Genomic DNA, 20,193 nt, shown 5'->3' on the forward strand with positions numbered 1-20,193 from the left:
TCCAGAGGCTTTGATACAGTCAACTGGAAAATTGTCAGGAAGCGTTGGGATTTTTAATATAAGAAGGAGGATTCGAAGTGGAACTTTACAACTTTTTTACAAAAATGGACTCTCAATCGCAGTTAAAGAGGTGTGTTCACTGAAAGGAACTACTTTGCGAAGAGAACAAGATTGTAAGGTACAGCAACTTCAGTTGAAAATTCAAGAACTTATAAAAATAAAAGAAGGCGGAGGAATAAGACTGAAGAAGAAGATTCGCAAAAAAGTCAGGAAAAAATGGAGATGGAAAAATTATAACCCTCCTTGTTGGGGAGGATAGTATAGTGAAAATGAATGACTATACCTGTATTTAGGGATATGATTTGTTTTGAAAAGTTATATTATAGTGAAAATGAATGATTTACTTATATTTAGGGACATGATTTGTTCTGAAAAGTTATATTAAGTAAAGTTATGTTTGAATTGTTATGGGCCACTGACCAAACTTTCACTTTTGTCTTGAAGTATATTTCAAGGAATGCTTTGTTGAAGAATTTATATAAGCTGATGGGTTAAAAGAAAAATATTGTGGATGTAAAAGTTATGGACAGTGTAGATCATTTAATATAAGTTTATGGGTTAGAAGAAGGATATTACTTAAACCTTTATACTTTGTTTTAAATTACATTAATGTTATATTAAAGAATGTTTTGTTGAAGAATAAATATAAACTTGTGGGTTATAAGGAAAATATAAGTAGTGCAAGGGTTGAGGGAAGGAATTTACAATATTTTTTATAGCTATTAAATAGTGAAGATGGTATTTGATTATACGTAGTGGATAGGTAGAGAATAAGATGAATAAGTTTATGCAAAGCTATTAAGGAATGTTTCCAGGAAGAATTAATATAAGTTTATGGGGTAAAAAGGAAAAATAAGGTTTTTACAATATATTTTATTTGAGATTGGTTAAAATATTTTGTTAATGTGTTAATATATGTAACGGTTGGAGATGTGATGGTTAATTGTAACTGGGCTCTGATTGTGTAATACTGGAAGAAAGAAGACTTGTTTATTATTGAAGAACAGACAAGAACGAAGGTGGATTGATTACTTTCAAGCAATAATTGGTTTAAATAGTTATATTTAGATATGAACAAGGGGAGTTAAAGTGCAAGAGGGAGATAAATTTTTAGATAGTTAGTGTATGTTTTTTTTTATGTTTGTTAAATGCTATACCCTGTATTGGCTCTGGGAAGTCGGGTGGGGGGTGGTTGGGGCAGTAGGGGATAGGAGGGAGGGGAAAATGTGTGTAAAATTTTTTAAAACTTTTCAATAATAAAAAAAAAAAGCAAATGCAATCTTCAGCTGTATTAACAGAGGGATACAGTCAAGATCAAGTGAAGCGTTAGTACCAATTTATAAGGCTTTGGTAACACCACACTTGGAATACTGCATCCAGTTTTGATCACCACAATATAAAAAGGGTGTTGAGACTCTATAAAGAGGGCAGAGAAGAGCAGCAAGGATGATTAGAGGGCTGGAGGTTAAAGAATGGTTGCAGGAAGTGGGTATGTCTAGCCTAGTGAAAAGGAAAACTAGGTGTTCCAATACATTAGGAGTTGCCACAGAGAAGTGGGAGGGGGTTTCAACCTCTTCTCCAAAGCACCTGAAGGTAGGAGGAGAAACTGGATGGAGCAAGGAGATAAGCAGCCTCGAACTAAGGAGAAACTTCCTGACACCCAGAACAATTAACCAGTGGAACAGCTTAGCCTTCAGAAGCTGTGGGTGCTCCATCACTGGAGGCTTTTAAACAGAGACTGGAGAGCCATTTGTCTGAAATTATACTGGGTCTCCTGCTTGATCAGGGGGTTGGAATAGAAGACCTCCAAGGATCCTTCAAACTATGAGCTCCTCTGTTACAAACCTCCAGGGATGCAGCACCCACAACCTCTGGAGAACCAACCTCCCCTTGAAAGAGGCTTTTTCAATCTTCCCACCAGCAGAAATTGCAGCCCCCAGTTTCCCAGTCTGCAGCACCAGTGGGCTTCCATTTGGGGAGGGAAGGAACCTGCAGCAGCCGCAGCTGAGAGGCTTCAGCCCAGTTGCTTCTCCGCTTCCAGCCCAAGTTGCTCCCGGACTCTCCTCCCACCTGCTGCCCTCCACTCACCTGCCAGCTGCTGCTTCCACCATGGAAACAGCACAAAAGCCGCTCTGCACACCAACTTCCTCCCATCAGCCATCCGGAAGAGGAAGTTCCTCTGCGCCTCTCCTCTCCTCCCATCCTTTCTAGCAATATAGTACTCGATGGTTTTAACTCCTTTATTATGCACTTTTCAGGCACAGAGGTTGCCTACCTGATCGCCATCTCCAGCTAGGAGGCAGAAAAACACGCTTGTCCCGTTTCTACTACCTAAAGCGTTTGCAAGATGTTTCCCCTGTTTAAACCAGCGGTGTCCAAACTTGGCAACTTTAAGACTTGCGGATTTCAACTCCCAGAAGCTGCCTGAGGAATTCTGGGAGTTGAAGTCCACAAGTCTTAAACTTGCCAAGTTTGGACACCGCTGGTTTAAATGCTATCAGGTTGGTTTTGACTTCTATCAACCGACCTTTGCAACTGAGCCAAGTGAAATAGAGAAATGTGAGGCTAGTGCTGAGCCCTAAACGTTCATGAGGTGTTTTTTTTTTTTTTTTTTTTACTCAATTACAGAATAAGCTTTCTTGGGGGGTGTTTCAGTGGGGATCAAAGCCTCTCTGCACCCCAGAAGCCAAGAGATATTGGACTAAAATCCACACGTGGTTGGAAAAAATGACAAAAAAACACATAGATTTTAAACCAGAGATTTTTCTATTGGGGATTGTACCTGAAATATATAATAGAGAATTGAGATATCTGATTGTGAATGTATTAACAGCGGCTAGAATTCTGTTTGCTAAAAATTGGAAAAATGAGAAAATACCAACGCAAGATGAAGTTATTAAGAAAATAATGGAATGTGCTGAAATGAGCAAATTGACATTTAAAATTAGAGAACAAGAAGATAGACAATATTATAAGATATAGGACCTATTTTATCAATGGTTAAAAAAAATGGAAATGAAATATGGTAGAGATCTTTATAATACAAAAATTGTAGAATTATATAAAATATAACATAAAGATGTATTATTATTGGATTGATTTAGGATGATGAAATGAATCTTATAATATAAATTAACTAAAATCTTAGAATATTTCGTACAAAATGAGAGAAGAAATAGCCATAGTCAAATAAATGATTTATGAGGACAATAATACATAGATATATATTAGATCGATAATATGAGAAGTTACTGTAAGCTATGAATATGGTGAAGATGCACAAAAAACTTGTAACCAACCGACACACTGTTTGTAATTGAAGATGGTTTTATGTATGTTTGTTTAAAAAGAAAAAAAAATCAAAAAAAAAAAAAGCCTCTGCACCCCAAATCTTTATAACTTATTTAATGTAGCTCCCTAGGATTTAGGACATGGCAGCACCATCAGGTGAGAGTCTCCAGGGGAACCAGCTTCACTCCTGTTGGCCAGGGCTGCATCCAAGAGCACCTAGCCTGAAGCTTTATTCCTGAAGGAGGAAACTGTATATCTGCTAAATGTTAAATCCCATGTGTAACTTCTGTACATTTATTTGCAGGCAAGTCTTCATTAGGTCACAGATAGAGGAAAATATGCAGCAGGGACTAGAAAATGGGGGCTAAGAAAGAGGAGACAATTGTTAATATATAGTAGAAGAAAGAACAGAACAGAACGAGCTTGAAGGGACCTTGGAGGTCTTCTAGTCCAACCTCTTGTTTAGGCAGTAAACCTTACACCACGTCAGACAAATGGTTGTCCAATCTCTTCTTAAAAACTTCCAGTGTTGGAGCATTCACAACTTCTGGAGGCAAGTTGTTCCACAGATTAATTGTTCTACCTGCCAGGAAATGTCTCCTAAATTGCTTCTCTCCTTGATTAGTTTCCACCCATTGCTGCTTGTCCTGCCCTCAGGTGCTTTGGAGAATAGCTTGACTCCCTCTTCTTTGTGGGAACCCCTGAGATAGAACACTGCTATCATGCCTCCCCTAGTCCTTCTTTTCATTAAACTAGACATACCCCATTCCTGCAACCCTTCTTTATATATTTTAGCTTCCAGGCCCCTAATCATCTTTGTTGCTCTTCTCTGCACTCTTTCTAATCTCAAACCCTTTTTTTACATTGTGGTGACCAAAACTGGATGCAATATTTCAAGTGTGGCCTTACCAAGACATTATAAAGTGGTATTAACACTTCACATGATCTTTTTTTATTTATAAAACAACATAATATAACAAACATAAAACACATAACATATTCCCTTATTACAACTGTTTCATAGTGGTAGTCTTCTAATATTTACATTTTCTCCCATTTTCCCTTATAATATTTATATCCTTCTTGTCCCATTATCCCTTATTACTCTATAATTTCTATCACTCATAATATTGATTTTATACACATTATACATTAACTTACAAACACTTTACGCTTATGATTTCTCCCCTTTTGTTATTGTTCACCATTTCTAATCTCCAGCCAGTTGTACCATTTCTTCCATATTGCATAGTATTCTGTATCTTACTTTTCTTTAATTTCCTTTGTTAATTTGTCCATCTCAGCACAATCTAAAATTTTCTTTATCAATTCTTCCTCCGTTGGTGTATTTTCTTTTTTCCAATTTTGTGCATATGATATTCTTGCGGCCGTTTTTATATGTAAGATTAAGTATTTTATTTCTTTGGTATAATTTCTAGTGAATATTCCTAACAAGAATGTCTCTGGTTTCCAATCAATAGGTTGATCTGTTATTTTTTCCAACCATTTCTTGATTTTGGCCCAATACTTTTTGCAGCCAGACATGTCCACCAAGGATGATAATATGTTCCGTAAACCTTGTTATATTTCGCCATATTGGTGAGCTGTTTGGGAACATCTTAGCAAGCCTTGCCGGCAAGAGATGCAATCTCTAAAGCATCTTCAACTGGTTCTCCTTGAATGCTGCAGACATAGTTAATTTTGCATTTACTTGCCACGTTTTTCCCCATCTCTCCAGTTCTATATTATAATTAAAACTTTTTGCCCATTTAATTGTTTGCTTAACTACCTCGTCTTCCATCTTGTACTGCAATAAAAATTTATATATATTCCTAATTAATTTCTCCACTGTCCCTTGTATAATTTGGTCTAGGTCATGCTGATCGTTTTGTATTTCGTATCATTTTATGTCTTTTTTATATTTAGGTTGAATTTGTGTATATGTCCACCAATCAATTTCCCTACCTAAATCCTGTTCCAATTCCTGTTTTGTTTTCAAATTTCGTTGTTCTTTTAGTACATCCCTATACCTAATTATCTTATCCATCTCGATTAAATTTGGGTGCTTTAATGCTTCCATTGGTGATATCCACATTGGTATTTTTGCATAATGCTGTTTTTTTATTTTTAACCAGATTTCTAGCAATGCATTCCTTAGTATGTGCCTTCTAAAGTAGGTGTGTATCTTGTATTTTTGATCCCAAAGCACTGCATTCCATCCTACTTGTAGGTCGTGCCCCTCTATTGCTAAAACTCTTTTATTTTTTAATTCTATCCAATCTTTTAACCAGATTAAGATAGAAGTTTTGTACTATCGTCCCCGTTCTGGAAGTGCTAATCCCCCTTTGTCTTTTGTGTCTTGAAAAGTTTGAGTCTAATTCTCAGCCTTTTCCCCTCTCATATATAGTAACTATTTTATTTAAAGCATAAAAAAAAAATCCTTAATTTTATTGGGATAACCTGAAACAAAAATAGTATTTTTGGCAGTATATTCATTTTGATTGTAGCGATCCTCTCCCAAAATGAGATCTGTAGTTGCCCTCCTTGACTGAGGAACATTTAGCTGTAAGCCAAATCCCTAAATATTTTATCTTCTTGGTTGTTTGTATTTTTATACTTGGGTGTGTGTGTGTGGGGGGGGGAAACACTTCACATGATCTTGATTCTATCCCTCTGTTTATGCAGCCTAGAACTGCGTTGGATTTTTTGGTGACTGCAGCACACTGTTGGCTCATATTTAAATGATTGTCTACTACAGGCCTCTTAAACTGGTGGCTGCCAGGCTGGATGAGTCACATGCAGGCCACGCCCGCCCTGGCTCCAGAGACAAAAAAAGTTGCAATACGTCACGTGACACGATCAAGTTTGACACCCGTGATCTACAAGGACTTCAAGATGCCTCTCACAGTTACTACCATTTCTAAACTTATTTTAAATATATTTCTAAAATACATTTTTTTAAAAAAAGAGAAAAATAGAATGTTCCACATGGCTGACTGCTCATCAGGATAACTTTATTACGGGGGCACCCTACACTGCCATTTTTTAATGAAGATCTAGTAAGAATTTCGGACTTTTCTTCTGAGGAAATGGAGAATTCCTCTGATTAGGGACTGGCGGCCTGTGGCCTGGCTCAATGGACCATCTCCTCTGGCATTGGATTGTCTTTTAGTTTGCTCAGTTTTATTAGATATGTGGTGTTAGTAAGTTTTTGGGGTCTCATTTTTCTATTAGGAAATATTTTATTCGGTATTCTGCTATTTCCTTTGGATTCATTTTAATGTTTCTTCTTTGTATAATGAAATTCAATAAATGTTTATTGTTGCTCTGCACTTAACTCTTAATCATGACATAAATTATTATTTTTATCCTCATATTGATACGTGTTGTCCACCTTTTTTACCTTCTGGGGATTTTCTTGTATGCATCACACATCTCCAATACCACCCCCCAAAAAGGAAAAATTGCAGAATTGGAATAAAAAGAAAAAGCACTCTTGGCAATGAACTCTGTGGTACCTAGCCAACCACTAAAGTCTTTCAATGTCTTCTGTTCTGTTTCTTGTCCTATTTTATTCAGAAATCTATGTCCACTAAATATAATTTGTCCTCGCTGGGGTAAATAATGGACATTGTTTTAGAAAAGTTCAAGTCCCTGCCCAACACCCACAAGTCCATCACATTGTGCAATCAAACATTGTCCCAACTGGAGATGACTCCCAGGTCTAGCCTTCCAGGTGCAGGGCAACATGTCCTTGACTTTCTTGAGAAAAGAATGTCATTATGACTGTACATCACCCCTGCTCCATACAATCCCCCCTCCCAGTTTCCCACAGTAGTAAATGTGGCAGGACTGAAGGCCTAAGGCAAAAGATGGCTTCCAGGCCTGACACAGGATGGGCAGGGGGGATGCCAGCTGTGAGATTGGGATTGTCACATCAGAGGAAAGCAAGCCAGCAAAATAGTAGGGCAAACAGGAAAAGAGAGGCTTTGTGAGGGAAATGAAAAGAAGAGATAAGCAAAAGTAGAAGCACCTCAATCACGTGTCAGCTTATTATAATTTCCACTTTAGTTTGTGACCAGCACAATTCCAATTATTCCCTCTCCCTAGAACAGACCACTCACACACCACATAATTCATTTTTGAGTTGGCAAAAGATTAGCTTGATGTTATTTATTAAAATGCATAAAATATGATTAACTAGCAAAATGGTCTTTGTTTCAAAAACCCAGTTACTTCTTAGGGTTGGTTGTTTTTTTTTTCTGTCTTTTGGTAGTTCTTAAACGATCTTGTGAAACAACATGGTTAAAATGCTGTCCAACTATAAATTGGAGGGGTGTCAAGATGTTTAAATTTATAACTGGAACAGTGGGGGTTGTGTAAAGAGTCAGAACACACCGTTACAGCTGATTGATTGAAGAGAACTGGCTACTGCATGAGGCAATCTGAACTGTGATTGGTTGCCTTGACTGAAAAGGGGGAGTTTCCTTGTTTCCCGCCTTTTTACCCTGTATGCTCTGTTTTACCTGATGTTTCTGTCGTGTTGATTTTACCTCACTTTGCTCCCATTTGCCTGTCTTTACTGTAAATATATTTATTTATATAAAGCCACAAGTTCTTGTCAGCGTCTCTGACTCCATTTGGACACAGACTGCACAATTCCCTGATACAAGTATCTTCCTTGTATCTTCTCCCACCTTCTTATACTCCTCTGAATTAGAGAGGTTTTTCTGTGAGTCTCTTCTGAATAGGATCCGTATGCTGTGGACTTGGGGAGATGTTTTCCCCTCATCTCTTTAGTAATGGAGTTTGCATATCTCCCAATATATTTTCTTTAGTCTGTGCACTGGGGCTTCTGGGCATAGGGTAGAGCGAGTGACAGTGCTGGGCTAAGAGCAGGGAGATACAGTTTGTGTTCTCTACTCAGTCATGGAAAGTCCCGTGATTATCCAGACAGACCAACCACTGAGTTACATCTTGGTTTCTCTAACCCTAACCCTAACCCTAACCTGTCTGTTTGAATTGTGCTGGTGAAATGAACAATCTTGGAATTCTTTGGTGTCTTCCAATCCCAACAAAATCAGGATAAACATCACTTTTGCTCCTACAAATAATATTCCTCTCTATATTTGAAGGATAAATGTTTGAAAAAAATTAAGGTGCTCTGGGAGAGAAATGAAAAACAGGAAACACCTCCCATGTATTGGGAAGAGTGTTGGATTACCTTGTCTCAATGTTTACATAAATGCTGACACTTTCCTTTTTTTCTCTCAAAATCTATTCATGATTCTTATGCAATGCTGCTTTAGAAATTGAAACATTATTTACTGTACAATTTTTCTCACATTTCCCAACCAAGGGGGGAACCACAAAATGTCAGACCTTGGTGCTGCTCCCACACCCCAGCCATCAAAGACTAACAAGGAAGCAGGCACCTCCAAGCGAAGGAGTTGCGAATAAACCTGGAGCCTGTGCTTAGAAACACAATGTAAGGACTTGCCTCTACTGTCTCTTCAAGAAAGCAGGACTCTTGAAACAGGAGGGATTTCAAAAGGAAATGTTTATTGAGAGACAGTGATAGTAAGTAGAGTGGCATTCAGGCCCTCCCTGCCAGAATGACAGCATCCCCATAAGGATCTATGGGGACCTGACACACAATCCCTTTTCTCCTCAACTCAATATTCCTACAGCTCTTCTCCATGAAGGTCACCTGTAGGGCAGAACATTTACATCAGAAATTCTACACTGCTTTTGTCACTGCCTCAAACTCCCCCAATATATTTGCTATTTGTATGGTTTCTCCCACTTGCATGCCTCATTCTTGACAAAATCTGAGCAGATATGCTTGGCGCAATGAATTTCTGCAATTGTTAGGAAAAGATAAACTACTATGTTTTTCGGAGTATAAGACACAGTTTTCTCCCCCTAAGAGGGTGAAAATTTGGGTGCGTCTAATATACTGAATGTAGCCAAGCCCACCCACTGGCCCCACCCTTTGGCCATTTTTGGCCTCCACACAACGCGTTTTAGACCTATGCCAGAGCACATCGCCACTGATTGCTGCCTCTGTACATCGTGTTTTCAGCCTCTGCGGATCACGTTTTCGGCCTCTGCACGCCCTATTTTTGGTCTTTGCGCATTGTATTTTTGGGCAGGATTGGCGGCCTGGGACCACCCAAAAACACAATGTGCACAGGCCATAAAAGGGCTGTGGAGGCTGAAAACGCAATGCACAGAGGTGACAATATGCTCTGGCGATTCCTGCAGCCTTGAAAAGTCTGAAATGGAGTGTTCAGAGGCTCAAAATGTGAGGCACGGAGGCAGCGATGGTCTGTAGCAATCCCTGCAGCCTGGAAAAGCTGATTGGGGGAGGACATCCAGGGAGAAGACGGGGCCTCTTCATGTGGCATTTCAATCATTTGTTATGATAAAAATGGAAAGAACACTCCTAAAAAGATGTTTGCAGATTTCTACAATTTTTGCAAAAATAAAATATCCAGCAATTTCTGCTATTAATGGCCAAACAGTCCTTATCAAATTAACATGTTCCACTTTTTCCTTTCCTTCTTCCCATCTAATACCATGACATATTTGATGAAAAAAAATCAGGCAAATTTTTTGTACTCAAATAAAAAAGTAATTTCTCAGTTGAAATTCAAGCCTTCTCTACACGCATCACTTTGGGCCCCAGGTGCATTTTCTTGTGTGCGATAAGGTTGGAAGATTTCCTGAAGCAGCATGCACACTCAGAGCACTTAAATGGTTTCTCCCGTGTATATAAGCTTATGATTTGGAAGGCTATCCTTAGTACTGAAATCTTTGCAGTCTGGACACTCATATGGTTACTCTTCTATGTGAGTCCTCTGGTGACTCACCAGTCGACAATTCCAAAGGAAACTTTTCCCACAATCTGGACACTTATATGGTTTTTCCCCAGAGTGAGTCACCAGGTCATAATTCTGACTGAAACTTTTCCCCAATCAGGACATTCAAAGGGTTTCCCTCCTGTGTGAATCCTCTGGTGTTTCACCAGATGGAAATTCTGACTGAATCTTTTCCCACAGTCAGAACATTCAAAGTGTTTCTCTCCTGTGTGAATCCTCTGGTGTTTCACCAGGTTGGAATTCTGACTGAAACCTTTCCCACAGTCAGGACATTCAAATGGTTTCTCTCCTGTGTGAGTCCTCTGGTGTGTCAGTAAATTGGAATTATCACTAAAGCTTTTCCCACAGATAGGACATTCAAAGGGTTTCTCTCCTGTGTGAGTCCTCTGGTGTGTCACCAGGCTGGAATTATTACTAAAATGTTTCCCACAGTCAGGACATTCAAAGGGTTTCTCTCCTGTGTGAGTCCTCTGGTGTGTCACCAGAATGGAATTATCACTAAAACCTTTCCTACAGTCAGGACATTCAAAGGGTTTCTCTCTTGTGTGAGTCCTCTGGTGTATCAACAGGTGGGAATTTTGACTGAAACTTTTCCCACAGGCAGAACATTCAAAGGGTTTCTCTCCTGTGTGAGTCCTCTGGTGCATTACCAGGTTGGAATTCTGACTGAAACTTTTCCCACAGCCAGAACATTCAAAGGGTTTCTCTCCTGTGTGAGTCCTCTGGTGCATTACCAGGTTGGAATTCTGACTGAAAACTTTCCCACAGTCAGGACATTCAAATGGTTTCTCTCTTGTGTGAGTCCTCTGGTGTATCACCAGGTGGGAATTCTGACTGAAACTTTTCCCACAATCAGGACATTCAAAGGGTTTCTCTCCTGTGTGAATCCTCTGGTGCCTTATCAGGCTGGAATTATCACTAAAACCCTTCCCACAATCAGGACATTCAAATGGTTTCTCTCCTGTGTGAGTCCTCTGGTGCCTTACCAGGTTGGAATTATCACTAAAACCCTTCCCACAGTCAGGACATTCAAAGGGTTTCTCTCCTGTGTGAATCCTCTGGTGTGTCACCAGGTAGGAATTCGTAATGAAAGTTTTCCCACATTCAGAACATTCAAAGGGTTTCTCTCCTGTGTGAGTCCTCTGGTGTATCACCAGGTAGGAATTCTTACTGAAACCTTTCCCACAGAAAGCACATTCAAACAGTTTCTCTCCTGTGTGAGTCCTCTGGTGTATCAGCAAATCGGAATTATAATTAAAGCTTCTCCCACAGAAAGGACATTGAAAGGGTTTCTCTCCTGTGTGAGTCCTCTGGTGCCTTACCAGGTAGGAATTATAATTAAAACTTTTCCCACAGTCAGAACATTCAAAGGGTTTCTCTCCTGTGTGAGTCCTCTGGTGTGTCACCAGGTTGGAATTATCACTAAAGCTTTTCCCACAGTCGGGACATTCAAAGGGTTTCTCTCCTGTGTGCATGGTCCGGTGTCTCATGAGTTGGGAATTTCTAATGAAACTTTTCCTGCACCCTCGACACTCACCGGGTTTTTCTGTGGAGTGAATCTTTTCATGTAACGTATCCTTGAATTCTGCATAATCTGCTTATTCTTTCTTGATTTTCTCTCTTCTTTCTAACAGCTGTTGGAGGAGGAGGAGGAAAATTCTGTGTTTTTCTGAAGGAAATGGAAAATATTTTGATTTCTGGCTTGATTATCTTCACTTTTCAATGTTCCTTGTTATTTACAGTTGTCCAGAGTGCTCTTATTGCCATCCTGTTTGTCTGTAAGATTCAAAGAAAAGGGTAACTTTGTTTATAAAATGGTTAGAGATGTGAAAAATGAAAAAAGTATATATTACAATGAAAAAGCAATCATGCCCCAATACTAGAATCATCACTGAAATTATTTATGATTCGATACATGGAAGACTAGCGATATCCACATTCAAATGTCCATTCAAATTCAATTGTTGATTGGGTTAATCACAAATTCTTAGCAATGGAAAGGACTATCATCAATTATATCTTTTTTTTTTATTTTTTAAAACATAAAACATAAAATACATCTTTTTAGAGTAAGGATTTGATCCGGTATAAATTAAATACAATTACTCACATTCCCTCAACCAATTTTGTTCCAAATTTTATCCATTTACCTCTTTAAAAAAAAAAAATCTTGAAAAAAATCCGGTGCAGCAGTCAGGGCGAAGGATTGGCGCGGCGCGAGCTCCGTGGTGCCGATCAAGTTTTTTGAAACTCCTCGGCTTTGTTTAGCCGCTTCCAGCCCCGGAGAGGCAGGAGGAACAGAGGGGCTTCCTTCAGAGGCGAGGAGAGGGCGTGCGACCCCCTTGCTGCAACGAAACGTGAGCCCCGAGGATTCGGAGAGCAAGAAGAAGGCCGCGTATAAGCGGTCCCAAAGCCAATGACGCTGCGGTTTTGACCGGCACGGGGAGGCAGGACAGAACGGGAAAGGAGAAGAAGACGAAAGAGAGACTGACTTGAGAACTGCAGGGCTGTACAGTGACTGGAGAGAATAGCGGCAGCCCAGATAGGAAAGAGAAGGAAGTTTTTATTTACAAAGTTTTTGGCGATCTCGCTGCTGAGAAATTGGAGAGAACCGGAAGGGCGAGTGAATTGGACTAAATATCGGTGACTTTTGGAGTGAGTGAAAACTTCTAGCTAAGAACTAAAACTCAGTGGATTAAGGAACAATATATAGCGTTTATCACTATAAAGCCAAGGATGATTTGGGGGTGAATATCTATTCTCCGGACCCCCCCGCCTTCCCTACTAGGAAGTTAGCGTGACAGTGAGCCCTTTTCCTGTTTATATTAATTAGTTGGACAAACGGAAATAAGAGTGGGGATTAAAGAAGTTCTCCTTTTTTCTTTGAAGACTTAATCAACTCTTAGTACAAGTGTATATATTAATTATGATCTAATAGTTTGAGCAATTAATTATTTACTTAGATTTATTTATTACTTAACATAAACTGATATAATAATTTGTATATATAGTCATATAGAGTTTACTTGTGTATCGTGATAGGAATGAAATAAGGGAGAAAGTGGATTGATTGTGTATATCTAAATAGACTTCATAATAATATTTAATATTTAATAATAATAATACGTAATAATAGTAGTGTATGATAATTTGGAAAAGTTTTCTTTGTTTAGCAAACATGTCAACCACAGTAACCGCCACCAAAGTAATTAAAAAGCACATACCCTCTACAGCAGCATCCTCACCAATCACAACGCCTCCAGGTTTAAGAAAATCAATTGAAAATTTACCAACAGCAGAGAAACCAATCACAATGCAAGGAATGCAGACAATGTTCCAAAATATTCAAGAGCTAATTGAAAAGAACCAAGAAGTTACATCTAAAAATTTCGAGGACCTGAAAACAGAGATGAGTGAATTACGAGGAGAGATGAAACAAATAAAAGAGACACTGGGAGAGATGAGATCAACTCTGACGAAACATGAGGAGAGATTGACTGAGGTTGAAAAAACTACCGAAAGAGTTGAAACTCAAATAGACATTTGTGAAAGGAGATGTGCTCAAGCAGTCAGGAAACTCGAAGAGGAAGTAGTATTTTTAGAGATGGAGAAGTCTGCTTTCTTCTTACGTTTGCAAAATGTGGCGGAGGACAGAGAGGAACGGTTAGAGGAAATTGTGGGAGAAGTGATTGCTGAAGTAGTGGGGAGGAACAAGGAAGAAGTTTGTGGCGAGATAGATGAGGCCTACCGTGTTTATACCAACTACGCGAGACGGCATAATCTGCCTAGAGAAATACACATAAGACTTACTAAAAAGGCGCTTAGAGACGAAACCCTTCATAAGGCCAGGGATCAGAATATTACATATAAGGGACGGCAAATCACATTTTTAAAGCAGATCCCTAGAAGGGTGCGAGAACAGAGACAAAGTTATCAGTTTATAACCTTGCAATTAAGAAAACACAACACGCCTTATCGATGGTTATTGCCGGAAGGACTTTTGTTGACCTGGCAAGACCGAAAGATAAAAATTGAAAATATACAGGATGCACAGGATTTCTGTGAAAACTTCTTTGGACCCAATGAAGGGGAAAGAGAGAAAGAAATAGATAAAAAGAATCAAAAAGATCAGAAAGAGGAGTGGAGAAATGAGAGAGGAATACAAGCATACCAAGGAAAGGAGAAACGAAATGGGAGGAAGGGGGAGGAAGGAGAAATAGAAGAATATGGGATTGAAACTCGCTTAGCAGCTAAAATTAAAGGGACCAATAAATAGGGATGGATCAAGGAGTGAGACTATTGACAGTTAATGTCAATGGCCTCAATGCTCCGGCTAAGAGGAGACGTATATTAACCAAAATTGTGAAAATTAATGTGGATATTGTTTGTATACAAGAAACGCATATTAAATTGTCACAGGCCAACTTACTGAAATGCCCTAAAGCAGGGAAATTGTTTGTAGCAGCCTCAGAGGAGAGAAAGAGAGGCATTGTAATGTATGTAAAAGAGTATCTTTCCCCAAAACAACTTTTCGCAGATGAAGAGGGACGAATACTATTGTTAGAGGTGGAAATATCTCAGAGTAAAGTTTTACTGATAGGAATTTATGCTCCAAATTCTAAACATAAATTGTTCTTCCGAAAAATACAAAGAGAAATCCGTGACTTGGACTATAAGCAGGTATGTCTTCTGGGAGATTTCAATGCAGTTGTTAATAGGATACAGGATTATAAAGCAGGGGAAAATCAAAAAAGAAAAGGAGGACAAGATAGGATAATCTTACCAGTCATTTGCAATGAAATGAGAGAGGAATTAGGACTGAAAGACACATGGCGTGAGCACAATCCGACCAAAAAACAATTTACTTATTACTCATCCAGACATAAATCGTGGTCCAGGCTGGACATGATTTGGTTGACATAAGAACTTAACTCCCTAGTAACAGAGATTAGAATTATGCCGAATGACTGGGCAGATCATAATCCAGTACTAGTTACATTAAAGAAGGAAAAGAAAAATAGAAGAAGATGGATGATGAGGCCAGAGATTTTAAAAGAGACTGAGTTCATACAGAAGCTTAAAATAGAAATACCTCGGTTCTTTCAAGAGAATAAAACACCGGGAATGTCACTGCAAATAATATGGGACACCGCCAAAGCCTTTATAAGAGGGATTAGCATCAAATATATGGCCAATAAACATAAAAAAGAAGAACAAGAAAGAGGTGAGTTAATAAGTAAACTAATAAAGGTGGAGGAAAAATTACAAGATAACCCACTCTCTGCAGGAGCAAAAGAACAAATAATATTACTAAGACATCAGCTTAATCTCCTAGAATTGGATAAAATGAAAGATAAGATAAGGAGAGCAAAACAAAAACACTTTGAATCAGCTAATAAACTAGGAAGATGGCTGACATTTAGATTAAAAAAAGAAAAACAGAGTAGACCAATAGACCAATTGGAAGACAAGGAAGGGAATTTACTAAAAGATAAAAAAGGAAAGGAAAAAATTGCAGTGGATTTCTATAAAGAATTGTATAAAAGGGAGGAAATTTCATCTGGTGCAATAAAAAATTACATAGAGAATTCGGACCTACCTAGGATATCCAATCTAACAAAAGAGATACTAGAGGAAGAAATTACTTTAATGGAGATAGAAAAAGCAGTAAAGAAACAGGGGAATCTAAAAACCCCTGGCACAGATGGACTTCCAGCAGAACTATACAAAACAATATTTGAGGTTATGGGAGAGCATATGAAGGATCTATTTAATGAAGTAGTGGGAAAAGCGGAAATCCCCCATTCATGGAGAGAAGCAAATATTAGCTTGATTCCTAAGGAAGATGCCCCCCCATCAGATATAAAAAATTATAGACCGATTTCCCTGTTGAATTCAGATTATAAAATTTTCACTACAATTTTGGCAAATAGATTAAAAGGGTTTTTGAATGAATTTATACACATGGACCAAAATGGATTTCTACCATCACGACAATTACGGGATAATATGAGATTTATGTTAAATATATTAGAATACTATGAAGAACACCCAGGCAAACAGGTTGCATTAGTTTTTATAGATGCCATGAAGGCATTTGATAAAGTTAATTGGGATTTTATAATAGCGCAACTAGAATATATGGGATTTGGGCAGAGGTTTATAAAAGCGATTAAAGCTATTTACTCCAAACAAGTGGCTAGATTATTGATAAATGGGGACTTGACGGAAGAATTTGTTATTGGCAAAGGCACAAGACAGGGATGTCCCCTATCTCCTTTACTTTTTATTCTATCATTAGAGACCCTATTACGTAAAATAAGGAAAGAAGAAAAAATTAAAGGCCTTAGAATTGGACAACAGGTATATAAAACCCAGGCCTTTGCTGATGATATGGTTTTTATTCTGGAAGAGCCCATAGAATCTTATTTATATTTGTTAGAGACAATCGAAGAATTTGGGGCGGTAGCTGGGTTACTAATTAATAAGAACAAAACAAATATATTAACTAAGAATATTCGAGAAGAACCTAAGAGAGAGCTACAGGTGGTAACTGGACTAAAAGTAGTCAATAAAGTTAAATATCTGGGAATTTGGCTAACTAATAGATGTTCGAGTATACAGGAGGATAATTACAATAAATTATTAATTCAAATCAAAAAAGATCTAGAGAGATGGGGTAAAATACAACTCTCACTACTTGGGCGAGTTACAACTGTGAAATCCTATGTTTTACCAAAGTTTAACTTTTTATTTCAGACTGCACCAGTGAGCTTAGCTAAGAAATTTTTTATAGAGTTGAATCAAATAATATCGAAATTTGTTTGGCAGGGGAAGAAACCACGGATTAAAAGAAAGATGATGCAAGAAGTAAAGGAAAGAGGAGGCTTAGAACTTCCATGTTGGGAGATGTATTATTCAGCTGCTTTACTAACCTGGGTAAAAGAGTGGATTACTTTATCCAATAATCGGCTCCTTAAGTTAGAAGGCTTTGATATACAACAGGGTTGGCATAAGGCACTTTGGCGTGAGAATATCCCATTGAGTAAATGGTTTACCCGACATTATATAAGAAAGATCTTAATTCAAAATTGGGAAAAGATCAGTAAAAAATACTACATCAAAACACCCGGTTGGTTAGCACCTTTAGAAGCAGTAACATATCCCAATTTATATAATGTGGCTAAAAAATTAACATACAAGGACCTACTGAATTCACAAGGGAAATTAAAGTCCAAACAGGAATTAACCGCCCAAGGAGTGCAGATGGATTGGTGGAGTTATCTGCAGATCCAGTCTAAATACCAAAAGGATAGGGATGGAAGAGGGATTGATGGAGGATTACAAGAATTAGATAAAATTTTGATGGGTCAAGAAAAGGGTATGATCTCAAAATCTTATAAATTGCTTATGAAATTAGAGATAGGGGAAGAAATAGTCAAAGATTCTATGATTGCTTGGGGGAAGAATTTTGGGTACCCAATATACCTAGATAAATGGCAAGAGATCTGGTGGGATAACATGAAATTAGTTGTATCTATGGCCTATAAAGAAAATATCTATAAAATGATCTATAGGTGGCATTTGCCGCCTAATAGACTAGCTAAAATGTTCTCCAATGGTGGTCATGCCCGAAGGCAGTGATATTTTGGGGGGAAATCAAAAAATGGCTTAACGAGATATTAGTGTTAAAGATTGACTGGCGACCAGAGACATGCCTGCTCGGCTCCAAACCGCAAAATATAAAAAAGGACCTATGGTATTTGGCATTACATATCATTACAGCGGCGAGACTGATATATGCTCAATTTTGGAAGAACCAAAATATCCCAACAGAGGAGCCTATTATAAAAAAAAATTTGGAATGTGCGGAAGCAGATACGCTAACTAAAAAGTTACAGGATAGAGAGCAAACACAAGTAGGTTTAGGTTGGGACAAATTTTATAAATGGTTAGAAAAGAGGAATTTATAACCCACATTAGATGAGGACTGGTATTGGAAGAGAAATATATGCTATATAAGACAAGTGTGGTCGGATAGACCTAAATGATGCATTAAGAGATATAAGATGTTCTGCCTTCTCCGGAATATAATTTAGAGTTATAGTACCGAATACGTGTTTACTAGGGTACTATATGGAAGTTCATATATTTATTGTTGTATTGTTATGTTTGTCATTTTATGTTGTTTGTCCTTTCTTTTTAAATGAAATGTAAATAAAGATTATTTTTTTAAAAAAATCTTATTCTAAACTCTTCTCAATTGCGCATGCTCGAAGATGGCGGTGTTGGGTGAGCTCCCGGTCTGACGATGGGGGCTATTTGGTCTTTTCGGGGGGTGTAGGGTCGCTAAATCCATCTGCGACCCTAAGCCTCAGTGAGGAGAGCCCCTGCCCAACCTGGGGAGGATTTTTACTCCCTCTGTGACATCGTGGTTGGAGCGAGGGGCTAGCGGTTTGGGAGAGGCCCTGGAGAGTGCCGAGGACGCCGAGGACGCCACGGAACGCTGCAAAATTGATAGCAGAGGCGGCAGCGACGCTGTGAAACCACCCTGGGCGCTGCGGAACTGCCTGAACCCCCGCGAGGTTATGGCGGCGATGAGGGCGCCGTAAAACAGCTGAGGGCGCCGAGAAGGCAAAGGCAGTGATGGCGGCGGCAGCAGCAGCGGTAACGGCGGTAGCAGCGATGGTGGGAGCAGCTTGGTGTGGCCGCAGAGAGTCATCTGGCTGCGGTCTTTATTTTCCATCAAAGAAGAGGGGCTGGAGGGGGACGGTGGCTCCGGCGGTAGTGCGAACGGCCGTGGGGCGATGCCCCCCCCTCCCCTCCCCCCCCACTCAAAGGAACAGAGCCAAGGCAGGGCTGGCGGTGGAGGCCAGTTGGCGGCGCTGGTTGCCCCCCCGATGCATCTGTTACGGTGCTGGGGTGGGGGGGGTGTCACTGGCGACAGTGATGGCGTCTGCCGCAGAATGCTGCAATGGTAGTTTGCTGAGAATGAAGAGGAGAAGCTGAAGTGAGGAGGCCTGGACTTATAGTTCGGCAGAGGAAGAGATGTTACCCTCCTCTGGGGATATTGTTTCCCCCCTCCCTCTCCCTGCCTTCCTGCCCCCCCCTTTTTATGGGAGGAGGGGCTTATGAACTGCTGCACTCTGGACACTTTGGACCCCCCCCACCATGTTCCACTCATGCCCTCGCTGGCAGGAGAGACTGAGCACCATTTGAAAGAACTGAGGGATTTTTTGTATCCCAACGGGGAGGATAGAACATTGTCCCCATTAACCTCTTGTAACGGGACCGGCCATCGTGAGAGGATGGTTGGCTATTAGCCTCTGTTGGAGAAAAGAACATTGGACCTTCTCCCTGTCGTGAGAGGACAGTGGAGCCCAGCTCTACAAATGGACATTTTGTGATCCTTATGCTCAGTTATCCCTTTGGACTATGATAGACCCCCGGACTGGCCTTTCTTTCCCATCTTTGGTTCGGTTGATGCTCCAAAAAGCCGACCTTCTCGCGCTGCGAGACTCCCCCCTCTCGCAGGCCTGGCCCTCCACATTATCGAGGGCCTATCTTGATGACGGGCTTTGGAACCCCGAGAGATGGCATGTAGCGAAGAGGGGGTTGAGGTGTTTTTTAGTTAAATTTTTAAAGAAAATCTTAAGGGGACCCGGGAGGGCAGTGGGGGTTGTAAAAGCGGACCTGGGGGGCTCCAGATAGCGACTGAGCGGGATGATGGGTCGATTAGTTGCAGCAGGAGGGTCGCGAAAGGAAATTTAACCGGGGAGCAGGGGGATGACAAGAAGGGCTGTGAAATTGAAATAATGAGTGGGAGGGGCAGGTATGACGGACGCAGGGGGTCATATCAAGTGTCGGGGGTGCGCATACGCTGTTTATGAGTGATTGCGCACTCCGGCCCCCAATGCGTGACTCGTGTCCTGGGTTGTGTAGAGTCTCAGGCCCAGGG

The 20,193-nt window shown here is 39.8% G+C and overlaps 1 protein-coding gene across 2 annotated transcripts in view; it reads right to left on the reverse strand.

Annotated features, from left to right (window-relative positions):
* Positions 1 to 8,893: 8,893 nt before the first annotated feature.
* The window catches only part of LOC132710053 (uncharacterized), a 31,572-nt gene continuing 20,272 nt past the window's right edge, over positions 8,894 to 20,193 (reverse strand). Inside the window, exons 1-2 of one of the 2 annotated variants that reach the window (XM_060685454.2) lie at positions 12,386 to 13,202; positions 8,894 to 12,011 (exon numbers count right to left, since the gene is read on the reverse strand). In XM_060685454.2, the coding sequence (XP_060541437.1) occupies positions 10,295 to 11,725 (1,431 nt within the window). In that variant the 5' untranslated portion in view covers positions 11,726 to 12,011; positions 12,386 to 13,202 and the 3' untranslated portion in view covers positions 8,894 to 10,294. Of the gene's footprint in view, positions 12,012 to 12,385; positions 13,203 to 20,193 lie in introns of those variants that run through there. The other variant, XM_060685453.2, reaches the window with a different exon arrangement.

Source organism: Pantherophis guttatus, chromosome 2 (genome assembly GCF_059756535.1).
Source record: "Pantherophis guttatus breed Tessera chromosome 2, ASM5975653v1, whole genome shotgun sequence".
In the NCBI taxonomy this organism is placed as follows: Eukaryota; Metazoa; Chordata; class Lepidosauria; order Squamata; family Colubridae; genus Pantherophis; species Pantherophis guttatus.